At 25.2% G+C, this 26,742-nt stretch overlaps 4 protein-coding genes across 4 annotated transcripts; 3 read left to right on the plus strand and 1 right to left on the minus strand.

Moving 5' to 3' along the window:
- Window positions 1-5,716: 5,716 nt before the first annotated feature.
- On the minus strand, window positions 5,717-8,171 carry LOC103573715 (uncharacterized). Its single transcript, XM_008552905.2, has 4 exons — window positions 8,029-8,171; window positions 7,638-7,882; window positions 6,527-7,124; window positions 5,717-6,394 (listed from the first exon to the last, which is right to left on the minus strand). Exons 1-4 carry the CDS (start codon window positions 8,167-8,169, stop codon window positions 5,756-5,758), a joined length of 1,623 nt encoding a protein of 540 aa, XP_008551127.1. The 5' UTR covers window positions 8,170-8,171; the 3' UTR covers window positions 5,717-5,755.
- A 293-nt stretch (window positions 8,172-8,464) lies between these two features.
- LOC103573724 (formylglycine-generating enzyme) lies at window positions 8,465-10,644 on the plus strand. The gene is made up of 4 exons (XM_008552915.3): window positions 8,465-9,292; window positions 9,373-9,544; window positions 10,143-10,326; window positions 10,407-10,644. The coding sequence occupies exons 1-4, from the start codon at window positions 8,722-8,724 to the stop codon at window positions 10,563-10,565; spliced, it is 1,086 nt and encodes a 361-aa protein (XP_008551137.1). The 5' UTR covers window positions 8,465-8,721; the 3' UTR covers window positions 10,566-10,644.
- An 807-nt stretch (window positions 10,645-11,451) lies between these two features.
- On the plus strand, window positions 11,452-17,059 carry LOC103573733 (solute carrier family 35 member B1). Its single transcript, XM_008552925.2, has 2 exons — window positions 11,452-12,053; window positions 12,995-17,059. The coding sequence occupies exons 1-2, from the start codon at window positions 11,661-11,663 to the stop codon at window positions 13,571-13,573; spliced, it is 972 nt and encodes a 323-aa protein (XP_008551147.1). The 5' UTR covers window positions 11,452-11,660; the 3' UTR covers window positions 13,574-17,059.
- A 482-nt stretch (window positions 17,060-17,541) lies between these two features.
- Window positions 17,542-21,055, plus strand: LOC103573739 (sodium/potassium/calcium exchanger 4). Its single transcript, XM_008552937.2, has 6 exons — window positions 17,542-17,832; window positions 17,913-18,316; window positions 18,746-18,980; window positions 19,744-19,911; window positions 19,977-20,282; window positions 20,650-21,055. Exons 1-6 carry the CDS (start codon window positions 17,751-17,753, stop codon window positions 20,976-20,978), a joined length of 1,524 nt encoding a protein of 507 aa, XP_008551159.1. The 5' UTR covers window positions 17,542-17,750; the 3' UTR covers window positions 20,979-21,055.
- The last annotated feature ends 5,687 nt before the right edge of the window (window positions 21,056-26,742 follow it).

Here is a 26,742-nt window from a genome sequence, read left to right on the forward strand (position 1 = left end):
CTATTGTAAACATTATGTGTTATCTTTGCTGATAAAATATAATGATTTCCCTGTCATTATTTTATCCTCATTTTTTATATTGACGTAATATCGATTTATAATTTTTTTTATTTACGATAATGTAAAATTTATTATAAGCAATAAAAAATGCAATAAACGCACGGAAAATTTTGTTGTGAAGTCTAAGGTATTAAAATTCTTATCGTAAAATAGAAGAGACCTTGTCATTAATTTTCTACCGCTTTTAATACTGGCACGAATTTATAGACGCTCGTAATTTAAATTTAATGACTATTGCTGGCTCCTATTTCCCTTGAGTTTACGTAACGATTTTAGCTCCACATGACGTGGCAGATTATCTGAGAGGATCTGGCAACAGTGCAGGAATTAGTTGCAGCTGAGCCCTGCCCTGCTGCTTTTTGACTTTGACTGCACGCTACACAATACACATCGACAGACATAACTGTCTTCTGTCTCCTGACTGCCGTTACTATTGTATCTCATTAAATGCTAATTTATTCATGCTAAAGATAAACATTTTTTATTGCAATCGTTACGCTGTGAATGAATTTTCGAATTTTAGATTTATATTCATTTATTAATTGATTATTATTGCAGCAATTTTTTTAGCTTATGGAAAAATGCATAAACAAACTTCCAGAAGGTTTTCATTATTTGAGTCCCATAATATTTGAAACGTAATTAGAAATCTAAAATCCGAAAATTAATACTGCTGACCCTTAATCGCTTAGGAAAATTCTTGGATAATTAAATTCTGCTGTATTAATTAGTGTGGAAAATTTAATGATAAAATGCATTGTTAATTTTTATTACATCATTAATAGTAACAATAAAATACGGGCAGAAAAAAAAAATTCTTGACTGAAAGTAAATATTCTTGATTCAAGAAAATTTTTATGAAAACCTCCATTTTCTCGCATAAAGTAAATTTTCTTTGACAAAGACCAATTTTCTTAGCTCAAGACAAATTTTCTTGGCTCAAGAAAATCTTAACTTCGTTACCGGAAACGTTTATCTTTGAAAATATTTTCTTGACTCAAGATAACTTTTTTTCTGTGCAGTATTAATTTTTATTTGTACTTTTTATTCAATACTCAGATTAATTGTACAGAAAAAAAAGGATTTCTTGACGCAAGAAATATTTTTTACTATGGATTGAAAACAGAAATTTTCTTGAGACAAGTAAACATTTTTTGAGACAACAAATACTTTTGTTTTCTGTAGGACAAAAAAAAATTTCTTGACTCAAGAAATTTATTATTACTTTAAGAAAATTTTTGTTTTTTATTCAGTGAAAAAATTTCTTGACTCAAGAAAACAAAAATTACTTGAGATAAGAAAGTTTTTTTTTTTTAATTTATAATGAAAAAAATTTCTAAGGACAAGTAAAAGTTTTTACTGTAAAAAAATTTATTTTTTCTGTGTGCTTATATAGTTTCGGCAGATAAGATTAAAAAAAGTCAATATACTCTAGATAAAAAATTTATTAACAAACAAAGCAATAAATATATATTTATATAGATCATAAATTGAATTGACTTCAACTTCTGGGTCTTTATATTATCGTCTGTGCTAAAGTATAGTTATAAGTTCTATGTTATACTATACGTAGTTATAAAGTAACCTGGCTCGAGTTATGCTGACCTTACCAGACTCGGGTTGTTGCTAGGCAACGGGTCGTGCTGACTGAACTCGATCAGATGCGACGTTGCCAGAGTGTAATCATGGTACGTAGCTTGAACAAAATCAGCAGCTCAAGGTCTTTTTGTTTGCTGCGCTTGATGAATCATAATTGCAGCTGTATAAATATAACTGAACGTTCCAGCGTTTTTCTTTTCTAATCAGCTACATGCAATTAAAAATAAATAAACCGGTACAATATTTGATAACGCGTTATCGGAACTATTATGGAGATAAACTTTATAATAAACTTTATTTTTTCAATTATCGATATAATAGTGGTAATTTGAAATACTAAATTTTTGTACATGTTCTAATTATTTTAAATACGCAATTATTATAACTACTTATGACGTCTGTTAAATTAGTCTGTGTGGCAAATTTTTGTACATACAATTATCAAACATAGTAAAAACTCTTGATTGTCCTCAATAACTTTTTTTTTTATACTTAAAGTTTTAAACAATTTTCTAAATGATTTCCTAATATTGATATTTAGCTTAAAATTGCACGTAGTTTGAATGTTATCAATGTCAATAAAAGATTAGATTACGCAAAATAAGTTTTTTTGAAATAAGTTTCAGCAGTTAGAAAGTTTTTTTAGCAAAAAGAAAAAATAAGTTCTAAATAATAAATGTCTGCTGGAAGGAAAAAAAACATTTTTATCGTAAAAAAAATCTTACCCATAATACCTTAAACCTCTGTAAAATTTTTCGAAAATAATGGTCTGTTGCTGGGATTACTACTATTAAAGTTCTTGGGTGTAGTTCGTGCGGCTGTCTACCCTAAGTTATATTAATGGTTTTTTTTTTGAATTAGTTTTTTTTCGGTCGTGAAGCAACGTAACAATATTTTTCTGCTGGTTCAAGTCCCTCATTATATACTTTTACTGAGCCTTAAAACTCTTCTTAAAGTTTCTGATTATACTCAGGGTAATTTTAATAAAACAAAAAACGATAAAGATAATGATAACAAATAAAAATAAAAGAGAGTTATGAATATATATTTAAAAATAATAATAATATTAATAACTTAGCCATTAACCCTATCTTGAATATTGACCTTGTTTCTCCTCTTTACACTCTTTGATTTATTTACGATGAAATTCATCGATTAGCTTCAATTTTATTGTCGAGATTTTTATTGACTTTAATATATTTAGAAATTCAATAGCTTTTATACAGAAAAATAAAGAATTTTTGGCGCCAAAAATTGTTATTTACCCCAAGAAATTTTTGGCTTTATAAATTGATAACTAAAATTTTCTTGAGGCGAGAAAAAAATTTCTTACGTCAAGAAATTCGTCTTTTTCTGTGTACGAGTATTATTTTGAATTAGAAAATATTGAGCGGCTCAAAAATTATTTTTGACATCATTCATTTGTGTAAAAAAAATAACACTAAAACATGTTAACATTCTCTGTTACTAATTATAAAATTTTCACTCATTCAAATGTTATCTATAACACGTAAAGTGTTAATTTAACATTTGTATTTGTATTACATTGATACTTATGAAAATTCATATATTTACAAGCTTAACAAGAGACTACAGTAACTTAACGCATACTTTGTGTTACTTTAATGAATTAACATGCACTCTATGTTAAAGTGACATTTCAAAAATGTTAACATCTGTTTGAACAGTAACTGAATAAATGTTACTTCTGTTTCGAACAACATTTTTTTGAGTTAAAAATAAACTAATCAAACAACACAAAATTGGTATGTTCAATTAACACACAAAAGTGTTAAAAAGTTAACATAAAATTTTTAACAGACTATTTTCTTCATACAAGTACAAAATTTTTGGACTGTATAATGTTTTTTTTTTTTTTACTTTTTCTAAATAATAAGTGATATATTATTAAAGAAAATAATAAAAGTTAGTGTATATTTTGACTCGTCACGTTACGAGCATTTTTCATCTCTAATTTTCAAACTCGACGGGGTTCATGAGTTAAAATAGAAACAGCGGATGAGGTTTTATGGGATAAGAGGAGATTGAACGAGGAATTACTATAATGGGAAATTTTATACGTTCAATTTTAAAAAATAATGTGGAATGGAATATTTTTTTATCTATTTATAGGCATGCACATTAATATGTATGTATATCAGTATGTATGTATGTAAATATGTGCATGTATATACCAAAATAAAACATATATTTGAGTATGTATATTTCTACAATTTGTGTGAACAAAAGATTTGAATAAATTTCTAATTTCCTGCTGTGAAAATTAAAAATTTCCTGCGAAACAAGACATTGTTGGTTTTGTTACAAAGAATGTCTTTGTGTGCAAATATAATCTTTTACACGATATATTTTCAACAAATCGATGGTTGTTTTCCAGTTATTTGAAAAAAATTTAACAAATATGTATTCACTTTTTAATCAAATTATCAACTCATAAACCGCTACGTTGAGAAAAATAGCTTGCGAATTCAAGGAAATCCATTTACTTGATTAACAATCCCTTGAATTAAATAGACATTAAATATATATCTAAGTAATTTGAGTAAATCGAAAATTATTTATTTGATTCAATTAAGTGTTTTATTGCCACTATATATCATTAGAATAATAGCATTTTTATTTCCAACTGTTATTTTTTTTCGCAGTGTGGTCTGATCGATTTCAGAGGTTAATTAATCCTCAGCCTTGATTAACTCCGACGATTACCGCGAGACTCATTAAAATTGGTTGATTCTTTTAAATAATGCATGACAGAAAATTACTCAATTTTATCTCAACAAATTAAAGATTCAAATACTTATCGCGATAATCGAAAGTATATTAAGTTGAGACTGAAATCTCATCAATTTTTTAGATTTATAAAAAACTAGTCTACTACAAACTTATGAAATTTTTTCAAGTTACTCGAAAACTATCGCATATTGATCGAACTCAAAAACTAATAAAGTTCTAATCTTGATAAACCTATTAAGTGTCACAATAACCAATAATTTGATAACTTTGTTCAACATTTGTTCCCAAACAAGGTTTTTTCCAATTCTATTGTTTGTCGAAGAAAAAAAAATTTGAGTTTACAAAGTCCTGAAACAATTTTCGAGCATTTTCAAGCTTCAAGAACTCGTAGACAGTGAAAACTTTCTGGTTCACGAGTTCGAGAGTTGTATATTTTGGTAATTAACGCTTCCATACCTTTTAGAGATAATTGAGTTTAGGAATCGATATATGAGCTTTACCAAATTAATGATTATTGAACAAATATAACTTTGGAATTTTTCAATTTCAAATGTAAATTGAACAGAAAATGAACTATTGTGAAAACGGTATTTTCTAAAGTAGTAAAATAATGAAAATTATCAATTTCATATCTAGTTGAAAAATATTTTCTTAGTAGAAGAAAATCAAAATTTATTTACACTATTAAAAAAAAGATTAGCATATTTATAGCTGAACTCAGATTTCTTCGATCAAGAAAATTATTTTGAAAGACATCTTCAAATTTTTCGACTAATAATATATTAGATTGAAAATTTCCAATGGCATAATTTCTTGTAAGAACGAATAACAATATTCCTAAAAGTAATTTTTTTTCTTATTGCAATGCAAGTAATTCAAATGGCTTCTAACTTAATTTCGTAATTGGAAAATATCCTTTGAAGTACGAATTTTCAATAGCTATTCAAATTAATGATGTATATACGCTAGGGGAAAATAAATTGTACATCGCACCCTTAGAAAATAATGGCGTTCATAGAAATTGCGTGTAAAAATGAATAATAGACTAGAATTTACAAGTCATAACACATTATATTAATTGAAAAACTTAATTAAAATTTACAAATACGTCGATCAATAGTTTTTCAATTAAAGTTTTTCATTAATGGATTTCTATAAATCTTGATAAATTGCTAGATAAAAACTTCCGTAATCATCAAAACAGTGTTAGAGTTCTTAATTAAGGGTAAAATGAAATAAACATAAGTTGTTAAAATAAGTATTTTTAGTTATAAAGTAACAAAAAATTAACATTATTTCTCATTATAACAAACCTTAACAATTATTAACGCAAATCTTATTTTCATAATTCAGTATCCTCAGTTTGGTTCCGTGTTGCTGATTCATCATTTTCATCATATTCCGACAAATTAGTATCATTATCAGTAATATCATCACTATCCGATTTTACAATAAATTGTTGTATATCAGTAACAAGCGAATTTATATTTACGAATTCTTTGGCTCTTTTTGGGTAGCCCATATTTAGCCATTGCAGAACATCATCTTCAGATTTCAAATTAGGCTGACGTGATTCTAATATAAAACTAGAACTCTGTTGAGGATTTTTCGACTGATTTCTTCTTACTTTCATAGCGTTTTTCGTAAGCAATATCAAGTTATTAAAATCAACACCCTGAGATTTACGTTTATAATCATGATGATACAGTTCTGGTGGCTGTTGATAAACCGGAATTGCGGACGGGCTACTAAATTGGTTTGATGATGATGCTATTGGTACGATTTTTTCATTGAATTGAATTGGTCGGTGGTGGTTAATTGGACAAATTGATTGTAGTGACGTAATACTTTGATGCGGTACTATCGAACAACAAACAGGAATTTGAATTTGTAAAGGAGGAGCTATTCTTGGAATCCATTGGTGAGGTGACCTGATCAGCGGGGTCATGATAGGCGGCGTTACTAGTTGAATACCCGGATTCTATAATTTAAATTAAATGGTCGTTTTTCATTTAAATTTATATATATTTTATTATTAGCTTTATTGGCTTCACTATACACCGCGAATATGAATAGCTTAATAATATTGCGTATTATTATATACTATAATTACTTGAAATATCGCATTGAAATTTGACAGCTGTGGTCTGCTAACGGGAAGTAATTTATCATGATAATAATTTCTCTCAGCGGACGACGATGATAATGGAATATAATGGATCGGAACTGATGACTCATAGCGAATATCTAATCGTGTCGGCCCTACTACCATTTCTTTAGGGAAAAATTCTGGTACTTCTGGGCTCAGTAAAGGCAATGATGATTTCTGAAATACTTTATAATCTTTTTCTTCATATCGATTTTTCGATATTATTTCCGAAGAAAATGAACACGTAGGATACCGTAAAGAGTTAATACACGATTCGTCATCGTTTACACAACGTTCACTTGGCAACTGTTTATGATCATTATCATGCAGCTGCTGATGCTGATTAGCACGTGAACAATCGTATCCTTGTGTTACTTGTTCACGATTAGACGCTATTTGCATTATTGTCTTTGTTGGCTTCCATACACATTTAACGTTATCATTCGCAATACGCATTTGTAACTCTAACTCAGCAGCATTTTCAATAGTATAAAGTAATGGACAGCATTTATCATAATAATAATCGTCGTTATTATTTTTTGCAAATTTTATGTTATTTTCACTGTTAAAATTTATACCCTTTAGCTCATTTGATAAAATTTTTATGTAAATAAGAAAAAAAATATTTCTTACAAATATTTTTTTTTACTTTAATTGCAACTAAGAGTATGCAAAAGTAAGATTTTATTCATTTTCCGCTACAAAAAAAAATTTTTCAAACTTTTTTTTTCGGCGGTTTTTAATAAAAATAAATAACGCGGTCATCAGAAATAAAAATTTGAAAAATTTCATGAAAAATGAATTAATAAACAAATAAAAATATTTATTTTTGATAAATTTTTTTCAGAAATCTTATAAAATCTTATATCTAGATTTTTATACATTATTACATAAATTTTATGAGCTCTATGAGAAATTTTTCGCGTCATATACATATGAGAATATATCGTTTTTTTTTTTTTTACAAAAAGAATCTGCTACGAAGAAATATTTAAAAAAAAAATTCATATTTATTTTTTGATATTAAAAAATGAATAAGATCATATTTTTGCATAATAATCGTAATTATACCCACTCTTTTGTCATAATATGGGTGAAAATTTTTTCAACATCATCAAGCATCCATGGTTCAGTTGGTTCACTCGTGGAATGTAAATTTTCACAATGAAATATAGATGTTTCCTGGCTTGATTTATATAAATTCTCTCGAGCCTCATTATACTCATAGTTACCATATTGTGCGAGCAAAGAATCAGGAATAACGTCACGTACACGCCGTTGTAAATTTTTATCGTGATACTTTTCGATCCACTTAAAATTCTAAAAATTACCACAAAAATATATGTAACATATATTTACTGATTTAATAATAAAATCGATTATTTATTTTTATCATTAATTCCGTGTATGCTGTGAAAAACAATGAAAATTTATGTAGCCTTTGATATTTAAATAAATAATATCACCTGAACCCACAAACGCTGATTTAATTTACGATAATTGTCTTCTTTATTAAATGCCCAAGTTTTATCAGCTATTAAACAGATATTATCGTATAAATTGTTGAAAAAGTCAACGTCATATATTGATGTAATCGATGATACCATTATCCAATCATCATGCACATATATACTATTAAAAATCGATATTTATTATAAAAAATTTTTTCAATAGTATGAAATTGACTTTTTTTTAAAATTATTTAAATAAAAAACATATGAATCTATTAAATTAATACCTTCATATATATAAATTCAATTTTAAATTTTACCGCGTATATATTGGCGGTATTTCATCGTACGACAAAGAGCCAGCTACTATTTTTTTCCGAACAATTTTTACTAAATTATTGATAATTTTTTGCTTACAATTGACGTTAACTTTTTTCTCTTTTTTTTTTTTTTATCCACAAACGCGATGAAATGTAATAAAATAGTATGGCATTTTGAAATTACAAATAAAGACAAAAGAATATTTTATGAATAAAATAAATTTTTTATTTTATTTTATTTTACACATAATTTTTAATCTAATGTAAAATAAAAGCTTATCAACAAATTTTTATTTCGCAGTAATATTAACTCGTATTCGAAATTTGAAAAATTTTATGTGATTATTTTATTTATTTTTGTTTAAATCATCTACATTTTTACAATAAAATGAATATTTTAATTTTAAATTTAATATTTAAATTAATTTTGATAATTAACTTAACTTGTGCTGATGAAAAACTAAACAATCAAGAGTGTCCTTGTGGAAAAAATTTAAATCGCCCGGCTAATTGTGATAGTAATAATAACGAGTATTGTTTTAGTAAATTAAATAATTTAGAGGATGATAATTTTGATGATGATGATAAAGATAATTATTTATCAATGGCGCAAAATTTTGTGCCAAATGAAATGGTGAAAATAAAAAGTGGAATTTATTTAATCGGTACTGATAAGCCGGTATTTGTTAAAGACGGCGAAGGTCCTAAAAGACCGGTTGATTTAAACAGTTTTTATATTGATAAATATGAGGTAAGTAATAAAAATTTTGAAATTTTTGTCAACGCAACTGGTTACAAAACAGAAGCTGAAAAATTTGGTAACTCGTTTGTCTTCGATGGATTGATAAGTGAGGAAACGAAGTCGAAAATAAACCAAGCTGTTGCTCAAGCACCTTGGTGGCTTCCTGTTAACAAGGCGACATGGAGAACTCCTGAAGGACCTGATTCTAATATTACATGTGATTTTAATTCGCTTCAATTTATAATTGTTCATTTACTTTATCTTCATTTTTATTTATTTAATGAATTTTTTTTTTAGATAGAATGGATCATCCAGTGATACATGTATCATGGAATGATGCTGTTGCATACTGCAATTGGTTGGGAAAAAGATTACCCACTGAAGCAGAATGGGAAGTAACATGCAAAGGTGGTCTTGATAATAGATTATATCCTTGGGGTAATAAATTAACTCCAAATAATAAGCATAGGTAATTTAAATTTATGTTTTATATAATTTTTGATGCTCGCACTAAAAAAAAATACTTTTCCCAAGTCTGAATACTTCATTTAAAAAAATATTTACTCGGTACTATGCAAACAACCCAGTAGTATTTTTTTGATTTAAGAATTTCTATACATATTTTAAGAAAATTTTAAAGAAAACTAAGAAAATATACTTGGTTGGAGTAAATTTTTACTAACTCTAAAAACGAATTAGTGAAAATTACGTGACAATCACTATTTAGCAGTGAAAAGTCACTTATTGCGAGTGAAAAGTATACCACTGTTTGAATTAGTGACATACTTTTTACTAGTAAATAGTAAATGGTCACTATTTTCACTGTTTCAAATTTAAGAGGGATTAAACGAATATTTACTCGGTATTATACAATCATTGATGCTTGAAAAAATTTTTTTTTCTCAGTGTATAAAATTTTCTAAGCAGAATATTTTACCAAAGAGTACTCGAAATATTTAAATGAGTTTCCTGACTAAAAGAAACGATTCAATTTTACTACTATATACATTTAACATTGAGTGAGTTTTGTTTAATCAGGTTTTAAACCATCACTATTTTTTATGTAGAATAAATATTTGGCAAGGTGATTTCCCATATAAAAACACTGGGGAAGATGGTTACATAGGTACAGCTCCTGTTACAGAATATCCACCAAATGGATATGGAGTTTATAATATTGCTGGTAATGTATGGGAGTGGACATCTGATTGGTGGTCTATCAATCATTCAAAAGATAAACTTACTAATCCTGTATGTTTACAAAATATCTATAATTAATTTATATATATTTATATAGTTGTATTATTTATGACTAAATATATATTTTGTAGACTGGACCAGCCACTGGAAGTGACAAAGTAAAAAAAGGTGGCTCGTATCTTTGTCATGAAAATTATTGCTTTAGATATAGATGTATGGCTCGTCATCAAAATACACCAGATACATCTGCTGGAAATTTGGGATTTAGATGTGCTGCTGATGATAATTAATCAGTGGCTAATGGTACTATTAATTGGTGATCAATTGGGAATGTATGGATTCAATAAAAAACTATTTTACACTAACTATTTTTCTTTGTTCGATAAATATTTTTGACTCAAATACTGATATAGATTTTTATTAATTGACTTTAATTAAATGAGGTATTAAAACTTAATTAATTAGTTTTATATGTTGAAAAAAATTGTTTACGGTTTTTAAGACAAAGTCGAAGTTTAATGTGATGATAAATTTTAATTACATTTTTGCGCTTAATAAGTTTAAGTAAATCGACATAGATTACAATTTTAAAGAAGGCTATTTTTTTTGTATTTTTGAGACAGATTTCAACTGAGTTGGTAATTTTTGAAACTTTAAAAAAATTAAAGAGTGAAAAAAATTTTAAATTGAGAATTTTATAAGCAATTTTTATGATCTTGAAGTTAGTACACAATTCAAAATTTTCAAATTTTTATGAGAACAAGGCAATTGCACGGAAAAAAAACTGAAAATATGCACAGGTAGAAAATTAAAAAATCTACAGGTGCAATATATAATTTAGTATTTTGAAAAAAATCAAAAAGTTATTAGACGTCGATTAGATTCAATTGAAATTTTTAGCTCTTTAATTTTTTAAAAATTCCAAAAATAATCAACTGAGTTCTAGTCTCAAGTTTAAAAGTTCATCATCAATATTTTTGAAACGAACTTTTTCTACCCAGGAAGTGTCGATAAAAGTATCAAAACAATATTTCTAAACAAAAAACCGTCAAAGAAACGACATCTTGAAGTGATTCCCAGAACTCGATAGCAAAAACAAAATGTCAGTTCCCTATCGTGAAACTATGGAACTAAAATCATATGTTTGTTCCATATGTTACGTTACAAACGTGTCAATAAGATTTACAAAACACAGACCCAACTCCCACAATCCACGATTTCGATAAACGACAAACGAGCGATGGCCACGCACACATGCCGGTTCAACTTATGGTGATGAATCCGCCTGTCATACTCAAACTAACGTATACCTTAGCCAATAATAGTGTCGTTATTCTATTTAACTAGTTATAGTTAGTTAAGTTGGGTAAAAAAATAATTTTAAAATGACGGCAAACACTCACAACAATACAAAATTAATAATATGCGCGCTCGGGATATTTGTTTGTTATTTTTACTTTGCGATGCTGCAAGAAAAAATAACACGTGGTGTTTATGGGGATGATAATAAAAATGAAAAATTTACATACATGTTTGCATTGGTATTTTTTCAATGTATTGTTAACTATTTGTTTGCTAAATTACTATTACTGACAGTAATGAAAGAAAATGATGACAGTACAAAAACAATTTATTACGCTACCTCAGCTTTGACATATTTACTAGGAATGGTATCAAGTAATATGGCATTAAGATTTGTCAGCTATCCTACACAAGTTGTTGGTAAAGCTGGCAAACCGATACCTGTTATGTTATTAGGAGTATTATTAGGAAAAAAGGTAATTTTTATTTATTTATTTACGATACTCAAATTAGATGACGTCTAATAATTTATTAGTGTAAATATAGCAGACAGACAAATTTAAAATTATAAATAAAGAGTAAATAATTAAAAAAGTAGTATTTATAAAAAATTCACTTATTAATTTCAAAATTTTTTAAATGTGCATTTTTTACAAATTTTATTTTATTAATTATTTACTTTATTTATTTATAATTTTAAACTTGTCTGATGTCTGCTACTTGACACTCATGTGTGAGTGTAGATGACAATTGTCAATTTTTTAAAATTTTTAAATTTAAATCGAATGAAATTTAAAAAATGCACATTTATACAATTCGAAAATCAGCATGTGATTTTTTTTTTGTTTCTGTATTTTTAATTGTTTAATTCGTTTATTTGTAATTTAAATTTGTCTCATATCTTCACACTCAATAATTTTTATTTTTTTTTTCAAAACGGTAAATTATAAAAAAAAAATGTTTACAAAAATTGCACTTGTAGTATTTTTAATTTTCTACATGTGCATTTTTTTTTTTTTTTTTTTTTTATAACTGATAAAATAAAATGTCCGGAATTCAGCTGACAATTGGCAATTTTTGAAATTTTTTAATTCATAAATAAAATGTAAGAATAAAAATTAAAAAATGCATACTTAGATATTCAAAAAATTAGTACGCACATTTTTTTCTAATTTCATTATTTTAATTTATTAATTTATTTCAAATTTATAAATTGTCACACATCTGCTAATTCACCCTTGTATAAAAAAAAAATTTTTAAATATGCACTTGTAGAAAATCAAAAGAACTGTAAGTGCTATTTTTTTATCATTTTTAAAAAAATCCAAAAATTATTAGACGTCTACTAACTTCAGGATCATTTATTAATTTATTAACAATTTATTACTTCTATTAATAACAATAATTTATTTTACAGACATATTCAATGAAAAAATATTTATTTACATTTATGATCGTCGCTGGAGTTATACTGTTTATGTTCAAAGACGGCAAAGCATCAGCAGCAAAACAAGCTGAGCAGACTGGGTTTGGTGAAATACTTATTGTCTTATCATTAACGATGGACGGTTTAACGAGCGCGGTACAAGAACGTATGCGAGCTGAACATAAATCATCGTCTGGACACATGATGCTGAACATGAATTTCTGGTCTATGGTATTCAGTGGGCTCGTTATTGCGATAAGTGGAGAATTATTTGAATTTGTTAAATTTATTCAACGGCATCCAAACTCACTTCTGCATATTATGTCATTTTCAATTGCTGGTGCATTAGGACAGTTTTTCATCTTCCGTACAGTATCGGAATTTGGTCCGTTGCCATGTTCGATTATTACGACAACAAGGAAATTTTTTACCGTTCTAGGTTCTGTGTTGCTATTTGGTAATAGTTTGTTACCTAGACAATGGTTGGGAACATTAATTGTCTTCTCGGGTTTATTTTTAGATGCCGTTTATGGGAGAAATAAAAATATTAAAAAAGATATTAGTAAATAAAATTCATATTTAGCTAATTTTTATTTTATTTTTTTTTTTTTTAAATATCTTATTAATTTGATATTTAAAAAATTTATGAGAATTTACTTATTTATGGTCATAAAAAATGGTAGGAATTTAAAATTTTCAAGATATTCTTAAAATAATGCCTGTATTTTATAACACTGAAGTTAGCTGACGTCTAATAATTTTTTGATTTGTTTTTTAATGATAAATTATAAAAAAAAAAAAAAAATTTTTAAAATTGCACCTATATTTTTTTAAATTTTTTACATGTGCATATTTTCAGTTTTATTTTTTTTTGCAGCAGATTTTTTGAACAAAAAATCGGAAAATTTTTAATTGTCTTAATTTCAGAATCATTGACAATTTCATTTATTTATTTATTTCTTTAAATATTTTTGAAAATTATAATTTATTTTAGACAAACTGAGTTGCAGGTGACAATAATGTATTGATAGTTATACCCAAAAATCATAAGACTATAGAAAAATTTTTTTTTCTGATAAATTTGGCACCAGGATAAGAATTAAGAAATTCAAATTTTACTCATTTTTAATTTTTAAAAATTTTATTCGCTTTTATAATTCCTGGAATAGGTACCGATTACCAAAAGGACATACAAATATTTATATGCTCTTATGGATGCCCGAGATTTTTTTTTTACTAAATTAGTGCAGAAAAAAAACATTTTTTATGACCGAAGACAATTGTAATAGAAGTGCATAATTAACATAATTTTCTTTTATAAAAAAAGCCTAATGCTCGATGATATCGATTAGTTAAATAAATAATGGAATTGAATAGATTTTTATCATGAAAAGATGAAAATATTTTCAAGCTGAAAATAAGGGCACAATTGATTATTTTATAGTGCTTCCATAATATTTTTTTTAAAAAAATTTTTAATGCTCGACTTACGTTTAATTGATTTGTACTATGTATTGTTTAAGAATTAAAATCAAATTTTAAAAGTATTCATTATTCAAATAAATATTCAACGAATTTCTGAATTTAAGACTAAAAACATTTTTTTACAAATAAAATTTTTAGTCTTTATTTTTTTTCTTCCAATGGCGCAATAAAATTTAAACAAACAAATAAACTTATTTTACAATTAATTATTATTCATTAAGTAAAAATCGGCTACCGATTAATTTCGAGAGAGTGATGATATTTTAGTCAATTTTTTTTTGTTTGAGATTATGTGACTGTTACTGGGTAAAAATATTTCAACCCAAAATATTAATAAAATTTTTTCTCAGCTGAAAAGACGTCGGAAAAAGGACTAGGTAGTAAATACAAGGATGACAATGAGCTAGGCCGAAAAATGGCTGATAGTTCGAATAATTAGACCTAAAAAAACCGAAAATAGGCTGACTCAATGTATCTGCTAATTTTCGGCCTTCATATTAAGAATAATAAATTTTCGGCGTGATTTCGGTCTCTTTCAATAAAATTCTACAGTTTCATCGAAATTTCGGTATGTTTTCGGTTAAGTTTCGATCTATTTCAATAAAATTCTATGGTTTCGGCGTCATTCCGGCCAAATTTAACATTTTCAGCCTTTTTCCGGTGTATTTTCGGCCAATTACTTTTATCCGGGCTTGACCAATGAATGCCTAATGAAATAAACAGACTCACTGCTCTTTTATCCTTTTGATTTATAAATAAATTCAAAGACTAAAAATAATAAAAAATGATAAAACAAAAGTTTATTTCAAAGCATATCAATAAATTTATCATCACATTTTACAATACTACCACAATTTTTAAACCTTTGATATGAACAATTCTATTATTTCTTTTACTATTTCTAATATTTTTCTACCATCGTACATTTCTTACTCTAAATAAATAAAATTGCTTACGGATTATTCTAATTTTTACAAATAGCAGAATAGCATAAATTTAATACCGACGAATTATAGATATTTTTTTTTTTAATTGATAACTTTTTTAAATCAAATACTCAAAATTTTGATGCTTACAAATACTACCATAAATTTATCAATGAACAAATAGTTTTTAGTTTAATTCTGTTGTATATTTCATATAAAAATATTTTACGGGGCAAACACTTTAAACGTATCGTAGTTTTATGAATTTTTATCTCAGTAAATAAATATGGTATTCCCAAAATTTTTATTAATATCTTAAGTATACAAAAACAATATTTTTTTTTCTTATTATCGAATATAAAAATAAAGATATCAATTTTACGCAATAAAAACAACGATTACAGGAAGTCATTTTATAGCTACTTGAAGAGAAATATTTCAGATCTACGGAGATATAAATTGTATTGTCTATTAAAATGCCTGTATATCTAATTGTGTATTATTTAGATTTATGTAGATTTGAAATAAAAAGTTAATTATCAAACATCAAGTACAGAATTTCATTATAAATTTTTAAGATTTAAAAGAATATCATGATGATAAGATTTTACGATAACATACGAGTACTTTCTTTGAGCCTAAATCTTTATAAAGAGACCGAAAATAGAAATTAAAGTTTTTGCAGTGAGCTTTTATCAAATTGGTCTATAACTTTGAGAAAAAAAATGATTAAGAGTTTAATTAATAGAAGTGCAGTTTTCAAATTTTGAAATGATAATTATGCATTAACTTTTAAACTGATCTTGATAATCTTTAAATTCGATGAAAATATTCTTTCGGAGAATAAACATGTTATATGTCGAATTTTATTTCGATCTGATAAGATTTACAAAAGTTATCACAGTAACAAAGCGTGATACATGTATGAAAAAAATAGCAGTGGGAAAATTATAGTTTTTAAAACAAAAACAGGATCCTCGTATAAAAAACTTCAAGTATTATAGTTTAAAACTAGTAATTGAGACTGCGTCTTGTAAAAAAGTAATTACAATTATAGATACCAAATTGTACAGTTTCTAATGTGTTTTGTACTAATGAAACTGTAATAATTACAACGTCTTGTAGTTTTTACCAGTTTCAAAGTAGAGAGACTTTGCTGATATTTGAAACTGTAATTTTTTCATTATTATTTTTTCTGTCTATATATTTATACATATATTAAAGCCGCTATTGGCTCAATTGTGAATTTTGAGACAAACATTTCTCTTTTCAACGAATTTACGGTAGTTCTCAACCCATATTTTGTTTTCTCAGCAAAAAGCTGTGTTGAGGCTGACAAAAATTATATTTCTATCTAATATCTGAACTCAATTAGAGCTAATTGTTATAATTTCCACGTAAAATCATCTAATAACCATAAAAAATTTTTTTTCTATCAGATTACTTCATTTCTTTTCAATCGCGTCTCATTTTCTGAAATTTTGTAAAACTGTTCATTTCAAAATTTATTTTCGATAGCTTTCTTTTATCATTCACTTAAAAAAAAAATTCATAGAATAAACGATACATTTTCTATTGCCCTCTAAAACAGTAAACAAACAAAATAATTTGCATTATTATACAATAGCATTCGTAATCTTCAAGTATGCGTTATCGCACTTTTTTTTTTGTTTCTTTTTTTTTTTTTTTTACCTAGAAATGATAAATGTATAATAATCAGAAAGTTGTTAAAATTTAATATGCACAATAATAAAAATATATTTTATAAAAAAAAAAAAAAAAAAAAAAAAATGCAATGGTAATTTTTTTTCCAATCATTAACAATTAATAATAAATTTAAATAGAAAATATTTGTAAGCTAGATCATAAGCTTGAAATTTAACAACAATGTTTATCTGCACCACTTAAACTTTATTTAAGTGATAATATATATATATATATATATATATATATATATATATATATATATATATATATATATATATAAATATATGTATATATGTACATACATATTTCTGTAAAAGTTGACTGGTCGTATATGTTTCTTCAAGTAATATAATAACTAAGTGATACAACGATAATACGTGTATCCATAAAGTTAAGTAGGAGGGATTGTAATCAGTTAATTTAACGATACGACTAGGATAGGGCCGCTTTCGATGAAACAGTTTAATTTCTTGTCTTTCGGAGGTCTCACTTAATTTTTTTATTGTCTCTTATCATCAAATTATTAATTATCGATAGCCGTACATAAGTACTATCAAACTTCAAACTTAAAAAAAAAAAGTTGATAAAGTAAAAATATTTCTATAGTTTGATAAACTACTATTTTTATTATGGGTATTGGAGTGTATCAATTACTCGGTCTTGTGATTATTTTATCTCTTGGTTTTAAGGTCGTCGACTGTGAAGATCAAGGTAAGATTTGGATGATAAAAATTAGTATTTGTAAAACTATTAAAATAATTAATAACAAAATTAACAACGTGATTTGCCAGGGGATAATTTACTTGGTATTAATTCGACAGAAGGAATAATTGAAAGTAATTGTTCTGAAAATTCAGCAAGAGATTTCCCAGAGGAATTATTTACGAAAGATCAATTACGCAAAGGTGCTGTTTTGTTGCATACATTTTTTGGTTTTTATTGTTTTCTATTAACTGCTTACGTATGCAATGATTATTTACTACCAGCATTGGATATTATTTGTGCCGATTTAAAAATAACAGCCGATGTTGCGGGTGCGACATTTTTAGCAACAGCGAGTTGTTTTCCTGAATTATTTGTAAATGTTGTGGGTACATTTTTAACAGAATCTGATCTTGGAGTCGGTACTGTTGTAGGTGGTGCTGTTTTTAATACATTTGCGACACCAGCTTTTGGAGCTTTATCTGCTGTTCAGGTAATTTTAATCATAGAAAAATTATTGATACTGAAATTACCCGGCGTCTAATAATTTTTTGAATTTTTAAAAAACAATAAATTTAACAAAAAAAAATATTTTGAAAAATTGCACCTATAGTTTTTTAAATTTTCTACATGTGCATGTTTTTAGTTTTTTTTTTTTTTAATTGATTTGTTGAAAAGAAAATTCGAAAATTATTAATTAGCTGCTAACTTTAGAGTCATATTCTTATTTATATTTTAAATATTTATTTTTATTACTATTATTTATGGGTAGTAATTTTTTTTTTTTTAAATGCATTTGTGATATTATTTTATTACACTTAAGCTTATCTATGTAGGTATACTTGAGTTGAGAAAGAAGAAAAAGAGGTCAATAACATTTATTATATTTTTTAAATAATATTAATATTTTATTATTTAACAGGGAATACAATTAGATGGATGGATTTTATCACGTGACTGTATTATTTATATTATATCTGTTAGTGTATTAGTTATTGTTATGTGGGATTCACGTATCACTTGGTACGAAGCTATGATTTTAATGATATTATTCACGGCATATTTTGCTTTACTGTTTCTCAATAAATTTCTTATTAAATTTACAAAGTATATAAAAACTTTGTTCAATAAAAAATCAACGCTTGTTGTTAAAACTGGTAAGTTTTTTTTATCAATTACAGAAACTTGTTATTTCAAAACGTCACTTTTTTTTTTTTTTTTTTAATTATTTCATTGTCATTTAAGCCTAAGGTGAATTCCAGCTTTTAAATGGCTGGGCGTCCAGCAAAAAGAAAATTTATTTCAAAAAAATTCGATATGTAAAACTTGTAAATTCGAGACAGATTAGAACTTCCTTGAAATTTTTTTGGAATTTTAGAATTTTGATAGTAAAAAATATATTTAATATAGACGATGTGGGCGAATTTTGAGTCCACGAAAACGTTTTTGAAACGTATAGTTACTAGATTTTTTTTTTTTTAGAATAAAGATTTTTGAACTTTTACTGAACGAGGGAAAATATAGTAAAAATACGTTTCCAAAAATATGCTTTACAAACATTCTCATTTGACTCAAAATTTCCCATTATAAAGTTCTGAATGAACCATTTATTTTGTCATCAAAGTACTGAAAGTTGGAAAAAAATTCAACTTAAAGATCTAATCTGTTTCAAATTTTGAAATTTTACATGTCAAGGCCTTTTGGAATCTTTTTGTAACGAATTTTTTTTACACAGTGTATATTGTTTTTGAAAAAATGTATTTTTTTGAATTGTAACTATAATTTATATACAAAACCTGAAAATCCTTATCCTATACCATACTGGCATTGATAAGAAATCTGCATCTTGTCTTAATAAAATTCACTGCAAGACTTTTCACAAAATTTCAATTCGTAATAATAAATTAAAAATAATTACAGAATCTAAAATCAATCAAGACATGTTAATAGGATCTTACAAACCATTCGTACATGGAGAAATGAAATTTGAGTACAGAAAAAGTGTACAGTGTAGTAAAAAAAAAGAAGTAGAAAATGGAATTTGTAAGATGGAAATAAATGAAAAATTTGAAGAATATATTGAGCCAGGTGTGTATTAATATATATATCATGTATAAATATAGTATTAAAGTAATAATGAAATCTATTTTAAGATACGCCATTTGTACGGCCAACCGGAAATTTTTTAAAAAAATTTTGGTACTTATTTACGTGGCCATTAAGATTGATTTTATTTTTAACGATACCTGACACTCGTTATAAAAAGTTTCATAATTGGTATCCAATAACTTTCATAATGTGTGTTATTTGGATAGCCATTTCGTCTTATTTAGTAAGTTGGATGATGACTGTCGTTGGTGATACTCTTGGTATATCTGATTCTGTAATGGGATTAACTTTTTTATCCGCTGGCGGGAATATGCCTGAACTTGTATCTATTATGATTCTTTCACGACAAGGTAAGTAATTAAAAACTTTTTATTAAACTTAGAACCAAGATAAGATAAGGGAGGAGGGCAAAACGGGCTACTTATGGAAATTCGAAATTTTCGGGAATTCAAATACGTGAAGTCATTTTTATTTAATGATATTCAAAATGAATAGGAAAAATTTACAGCTGCCATTGAAAAAATAAATGTCATTTATTGCGGGTAAAATGGGTACTCTCTAAAAGAGTCGAAAAAAAATTTCTGGAAGAAATATTTTGAAAATGTCTTTTTGATGTCCTTGCACATTAACCTTGACTACAAACCATAATTTCGATAACTTTTTATCATTAAAAAAATGAAATAAATATTTGGTAAAATAATTGTTTAAATATTGTAGGAAACGGAGATATGGCGATGAGTAATACACTCGGAGCAAATACACTTGATATTTTATTGTGTTTGGGCTTACCATGGATGATCAAAACTCTTATGACAAGCAGCGATGTTGTCATTGAGTCTAGTGCCATAGCATACAGTGTTATGTCTATAGTTGTTTGTGTTATGGGATTTTTTGGTGTCACTGCGTTTTATAAGTATCAATTAAACCGTAAAGTCGGTATCGCTTGTCTTATTATGTATGTATTTTTTTTAACATTTGCTATCATGATGGAGTCCAATATTATTTTTTCAGTTAACTTACAGAGTATATTTTGTGATGATGGATAATATATATATATATTATTTCAGTGAGTTGATAATAAATTTAAAATAAGTGCTGGCACTTATTAATTATAAAAAAAAGTAATCGAAAAAGTCAATAATATTTTTTAGTAATAATTTTACTATTTATTTCAATAATTAAAATCAATACTAAAGTATTAGTCAATTTAAAATTTTTAAACTGAAAATTTATAAAGCAGGTCTTTAAACTAATTCATTAATTTTCAAAAATTTCTTAGAAGTCACTAGAAAATCAATAAATTTAAATTTTTTCTAATTATTTATAAAGATTTAAATAAATAGTAGATTCATTGATAGTTAATTAAATTTTTTTTTATAACATTTAAAAAGTATCCAAAGCCTTCACTATTATTTATTTAATAATAAAAATTAAAAGTATAAATGACTGGAAGTTTACTAATAATTTATTAGTGAAAATCCTTATCGATATATATTATCTGTAAAGCTTAGCTAAAAATTTAAAGAAAGTAATTAAGATCATAAATTTTTTATTATATAAATTATTATGTTTTGTATTTAATTATTTCATATTGGACACCACGTGATATTATAATTAATTAGAACATTAGAATTAATTAGTAAATTTTTTTTTATATATTATATAATTATATTACGATAGAAAAAAATAATAAAATAATGAACAATTTATTTATATATCAACAATTTATAATAAATGAAAGACTGATTTTAGTTTTAATGATAAATAAAATATTTACCAAACTATAATTACTAATTAATTATTAAATTAATATTTACCTACACCAAGTCGAGTAAATTTGGTTAATTAATTGATATATTAAACGAGTAATCTCATGAAAATAAATAAAATGTATAAATATTTAACTAATTAATTATTTAATTAATAAACAAACGTTATCATTATTATCAGATTAAAAAATAAACTTTTAATTTAAGCCAAAAATAAGCAAATTAAAAGATTGCAGTAAATAAAATAAAATATTATTAATTTATATGAAATTTTATTTAACAAGTAGGATTGCGGGTAAATGTAATAAAGATTAAATAATATAAATACTAGGGGTGTGTAAATAATTCGAAATTACGACTTATTTATTTTTAATCGAATAATAATGATCGATTTGAAATTAAAAATACTCGAATCAATCGTAAATTATTTAAATAAATGTTTTATTAGAAATTAGAAAAAAAATTTGATGTAAGAAATTTGTACTGAATATTCGAAATTCATTCAAATAATACGAAAATTTACAAATAACTAGAAAACGAACGAAGAATTGAATTAGTTCGAATAATTCGAAAGTTTACGAATACTTTGTTCTTTTTTAATAATTACAAAACTTGTAAGTAATTTAAAAATTTCTGAATAATTTGAAGGGTTACCTGACCGTTGATCCGAGGACAATTGATTCGCCAACGAAATATACTCACACACATATAAATGTGAAAAATTACGCCCTTTTTTTCACTAATTTTGTGTGCGTGTAACATAAAAAATATACTCACACACAAATTTTTGACATTTATCTGTGTGTGAGTATATTTTATCGGCGGATCTATTGTCCTCGGATCATCGGTTGTGTCACCGTTTGAAGACTGATGAATAATTTGAAAACTGACGAATACTTCCAATGACTCGAAAACTTATGATCGATTCGAATTATTAAATTTGAATTTCAAATCTTATACTAATATTCCATATAATTGATTGAAAAATAATTTGTACACCCCTAGTATATACACAGCAGTATTTCGCACTCATTTTTACGCGATCAAAACTTTATTTAATTGTTGGCATTTTGATATATAACATTTTAAAACAATTTTATTTCACACACTCGGACACACACATACGCGTACTAAAATTTACACACGCTTATTTCTTTACATTTTATCTTTACACGCATTACATTCATACTTTAATTAATTCAAACATTGCACACATACTGCCTATAATCGAGGCTTTACTTTAGTCATTTGCCAATTTTAAATTGTTTTTCTTGTTTAGTTTTTATTTATACAAATATTTTATTTAAAAAAAGTTCAAATGGTTTTTATAAATTTATGTCGCAAACTTTTATTTTTTCAATTATATTTATATATATATATATATTTATTTATACATACATATATGTATATATACATACATACATGTATATACATATATATATCTACATATATATATGTAAAGTGAACACATACAATAATTGGAAATATCAAGTTATTATTTTTTTTTTTATTTTTTTTCAGTAAAAAAATTGATACAAATTTAAAGTAACCCAATTTATAAATATTTTTTTTTATCGCAGCATTTAATTTTTAAATTATAATTTATAATATATTTTATATATTTATGAGTGCGACATTCAATAAATAAAAATAATTAGTTTTTATTAATTAAAATTTAAATATTTAACAATTTTTACAGCATTAAACTATGCAATGTGACATTTTATTATTAAAACTAAAAAATCGCGTACCAAAAGTGACAATCGATTTAAAATATCAAATTTATCGGCAGATTAAAACGTGCGTTCGATGTACGGTGGTATTATTTTTGGTACCTTTGTTAATATTCTGTTTTTTTTTGCTCGAGATAGCGAATCGCTAATTAATATCTGATAAATTCTGGAAATAATTATGTTTTACACGGTTTTTTTATTAATACAGATAATCAATAGCAGTGCGCGAATGTTATCGATATAAATTGTCAGCAAAACTCATTAATAAATTTATTATTTTTATTATGTTAACTTATAGAACCACGGCCTTTATTATTTTTCACTTTGAAAAATAAAAAAATTGATATTTTTTTTTTCTTCAGTGTGTCCGTAATCGAACCCAAGATTTTTTTCAAATAAGCATTCAATTTATTCTGATAAACTCAAATAATTCTTATGAAATTTGGCTTGGAGATAAAATCAATTTTTTCTAAATCTAAGAAAGTATCAATTTTTTTTTTATTATTAAATTTTACGCGTTAACTATTAAATGAAAATTTCTGATCCATAAATAATTGATATAATTTTTCAAAATTATCTTTCGGAATATAAAGACATCATCTATAAAATTCATGTAAATTTGAAATTTTGAGGAGTAACGGAAAAGAATTTTTAATTAAATTAATTTCTGAGATCAATAACTGAAATTGGAAACCATACACGGAGATTTTTTTGCGTTTTATAGAATCTCAATAGGGGTGGGTGTGTCCAACTTAGATCACCCCATTTATTTCTTCACTTGTTACAAAAAAGATGTGATGTCCCATCTTAAAAATTTTGTTCAAGTTTTTCTCATAAGTGAACGCTCTTGTCACAAGATGTATAGCAAGACTCGATGCAATCATTAAATCTAGTAACCCATGGTCAAATTCACCGAACATTTCCATTTATTGTGAGAAAAATTTGAACAAAGTCTATTCACTGTACAAGTGCAACAAGGGCAGTTTAGTTTGTTCACTCAAGTGCAAAAGGAAAAAGAATCAACACTCTCCTGAAGTTTAACTTTTAACAAAATTCAAAACTAGAAGTACTTTTTTTAACTTTTTACGAACGTGTGTTCAAAATTTAACTTGAAAATTATGTATGGTTTAAAATAAGGACTCGTAATTTTATTTGGGACTCTTCTATTTTTTTAATTTTGGAAAAATCTCATAATAAAAAAAAAGTATCAATTTTTTTATTTTTTATCGTAAAAAAAAGCCGAGATTCTATAAGTTAATAACTTTTTAAAAATTAATTCTAATTATTTAAATTTATCTTTTTGATTTTAAATACTTTTGGACGTTTATATTTTAAAATTTATTTTATAAATATACAATTTCGAATTTAAAAAGAGTTTTAGCTGAAATACTGACGTCGTTGTTATTTTAATTAATTAATATAATTAAAATTTTTTTATTTACATAAATCATCATTTTTATTTATTTATTTATTTAATTAATAAACTCCGATATGTTCTAATTTATTTGTTCACTAGATTGCCGTCAATATGATTTATTTATATTTATTTAAAATTTTTATTCTCTATTTTTAATTAAATATTTATTTATTAATTTACTAACTACATAATTCAAGATATAATAAAATTACTCAATCAAGACAAGTGGAGAAAATAATTATGATTTCTATTTTTAATTATTTAATCATTTTTTTTTCATTTATTTATTTTTTAATTACTGATTCCTATCTAAGAAGGCTAAAACTTTTATTTTTGCGAAAGACAATTTTACTGAGAACTCACTAAATTATTTAATTAGATTTTTTTAAAATTTCATCTCACAGGCTAAAGCTTTGAGTCGTTAATAATTAAGTGTTTTTCATTCTTTTATTTATTTATTTTTTATTGGATCGTAATTAAAGGCAATCTAAAGCGATTCCTCGATAACTTTCTGCTTTTATTTTTTTTTTTTATTAGATTACATTTTTTAAATTATTTTTTGCGATAAAAAATATATATAGGTTACAATGTAAATTATTAATATTTTTAAATATTAAATTGAAAATCCTCCTATGCCCTAAAATTTATTTATGTGTAAAATATTAATAACTATTTTATTTATTTATTTATAATTAGAAATTTTTTTTTTAATTTTTATCCTTTTAATTATCGCAAGCGTTTTGAATGTTTAGTTTAGAAAAAAAAATGGCGTGGATCTATAAGAAAAATTTATTTGCTTTTTTATTTTAATATTTATTTCTATAAATATTTTTTTTTATACCGGCATTTTACGAATTTTCTATTATTTCATTTATTTATTTATTTATTATTATTATAAATTAGTTAATTTATATATCAAGAGAATAAAATTTTTTTATCTAATAATTTTAAAAATCGTCTGTACGTCACTTGCAATTAGATTTTTTATAAATTTTTTTTTATTAACTTTTTTTTTAAGCAAAAGAGTTTTTACATTGTGCGAGATTTTATTTTATTAACTAATTTATTTATTTTTTTAATGCGACGCGTTTCTACACACAATTTTTGAATATTCTCAAAATTCATATATATATATATATATATATTTTTCATATTAATCAAGTCTATACGATATTTTATACATGATAATTTTTAAACATAAGAATTATTTTTATTGCATGAGTCGATAGATTTCAATTTTTGGTTTTAAAAAATTTGTAAACAAAAATAATGACCGTAATTGAGATTGTTCAGAGAAAATTTCGACACAAAGATTAGAAAATAATAATTATTGATTATTGATGTGTGTTAATTATCCTGTGTAAAAAGCGAAATTTCAAAATTTGAGACAACTGTTAACTCTTATCAAAATTTTGTAAAAATTCAATTCTAAATATGATACACAACTAAATAAATTACGGAAAATTAGACGACAAAATAAAAAATTTGACAGCAAAATTTCTAAAAAAAGTCTTCATTTTACTAATTGGTATAATAGTTTGAAAAATATCAAAATTAAAAATTTTTCAGAATAGAACAAAGTCAGATTTTAACCGCACAAATGATCGAAATTTGAGTTTTTTCAGAGATTTGACAAAAAGTTTGAACTTGTCTCAAATTTCGAAGTCCGACTAATAACATTTTTTTCTTTCGGGTCTGTACAAAAATTTTCAAAAAAAAGTTCATAACCGTGAGCTTTCAAATTTCAGACGATTCTGAAAATTGAGTTGATAATTTTTCAAATTAGAGTAAAAAAAATTTTAAATTTACATTCAAGCCTTTACTTTATTTTGAACGAATTTTTTTTTTTTTCAAAAATATGTGAAAACGTTTCTTGCATCGATTTTCATAT

This window comes from Microplitis demolitor, chromosome 6, assembly GCF_026212275.2.
Source record: "Microplitis demolitor isolate Queensland-Clemson2020A chromosome 6, iyMicDemo2.1a, whole genome shotgun sequence".
Classification (NCBI taxonomy): Eukaryota; Metazoa; Arthropoda; class Insecta; order Hymenoptera; family Braconidae; genus Microplitis; species Microplitis demolitor.